Below are 1382 nucleotides of genomic sequence, written 5' to 3'. Positions count from 1 at the left end.
CCCTCTTCCCTCCCCGTCCCCCTCCCTTCCCCACCAGTACTGCAGAGCACAGTCTGTGTGTGTCTGTGTGTGTGTGTGTGTGTGTGTGTATGCGTGCGCGCGCGTGCGTGAGCGTGTGTGCGTGTGAGTATGCGTGGCGACCAGCTTCACTTGACTATTCTTAACCCTCTCCACTTCACCTTTCTACGTCAACCCTCCTACCCCTCCGCTCCGCACTGGTAGTGCTGTCAACGCCCCACGACTGTGTTGACAGGTTAACAACCCAAGGATTGAATTGACACCCCGGTGCCCTGCAATGTGGTGACAGGTCACGTCGTAGGTCACGGTACGCATTACACCGTATGTACTCACTGTCCACTGCCACCTCCTTGCTCGCGGCCTTCTCCTCCAGGGTGGCCACCTGCACCAGCAGCTGCGACGCCTCCTTCGCCTTGGCCGACAGCTGCGAGCCCAGCTCCGTCACCTGCGAGCCCAGTTCCGTCACCTGCAGCTGCAGCACCTCACACTCAGCCCGCTGCGCCGACAGCTGTCTGCGGGACGAGAGAGAAAAAGTACATTATTGCATAGGTCTGACTGACAACTCGCGTTTTAACCGAGAACCCAACCCAAAGGGTCCAACCGACAGGCGAATTCCACCCAAATATTGTACATGTTCCAGCAATATGATGTACAACAAGCTTGTCCGCGGAATCTGAACATTACAGACATTTTGTGCGCAACCTTTTTTTTTTATTGCATGTTCAACCGTTACAAAGCCCACAAACGAACATTTTTATGTGCTCAAAAGAATGGAAAGCCTTGTTACTTCACAACTAGAACATTGTGGGCGAAGTTTGTCACAGCCAGAATGTTTTCTTTATTTATGCGCACTGCGTATATGCAACCAAATATTAAGTAAAGTAGCATGACGTGATTTTTCTCCCTTTACTTCCTCCTCCGTGCGGGAACTTCCCGCTACGTCATGAGCACGACGCGGACAAAGCGACGGAAGCCCCTTAAATCTCTTCGAGACGACCTGGGGACAGACTCATTTGCCATGAAATATGCATGGGCAAGCTGTGGAGCGGCACGGCACGGCGCGGCACGGCGCAGCACATGGCTGGCTGAGACCTGCGGCGGGGGCGGGGAGCCGAACCAGCAGCGGTGATCCCAGGGACTCCATGGATGGAAACCTGTTAATATTGAACAAGGGCTGTTGAGAGCCGCGCGCGGCCCCCCGGCTGCTTAGCGGGGAATAAGTGGAGGGGGGGGGGGCGGTTATGGGCGTGGGATAGCCGTGGTCTGTCGGAGCACGGCGTGGCGCGGCGTGGCGCGGCAGCTCAAAGGGAATGCTAATCCCTACCACGCAGCGCCGACGTGATCCTCGCCAAAATTTCACCCCT

At 55.9% G+C, this 1382-nt stretch overlaps 1 protein-coding gene across 2 annotated transcripts in view; it reads right to left on the bottom strand.

Annotated features, from left to right (window-relative positions):
* LOC113216034 (myosin-9-like) overlaps positions 1-530 on the bottom strand; it is a gene marked incomplete at its 5' end in the record, with an annotated part of 10998 nt that extends 10468 nt beyond the window's left edge. For both annotated transcript variants that reach the window (XM_052275711.1, XM_052275710.1), the window contains 1 exon segment: positions 352-530. In XM_052275711.1, the coding sequence (XP_052131671.1) occupies positions 352-530 (179 nt within the window).
* Between the last annotated feature and the right edge of the window lie 852 nt (positions 531-1382).

This window comes from Frankliniella occidentalis, unplaced genomic scaffold, assembly GCF_000697945.3.
Source record: "Frankliniella occidentalis isolate FOCC.00 unplaced genomic scaffold, Focc_3.1 Scaffold795, whole genome shotgun sequence".
Taxonomy (NCBI): Eukaryota; Metazoa; Arthropoda; class Insecta; order Thysanoptera; family Thripidae; genus Frankliniella; species Frankliniella occidentalis.
Note: the sequence above shows the minus strand (reverse complement) of the source record. Positions and strands in the feature narration are given on the sequence as shown.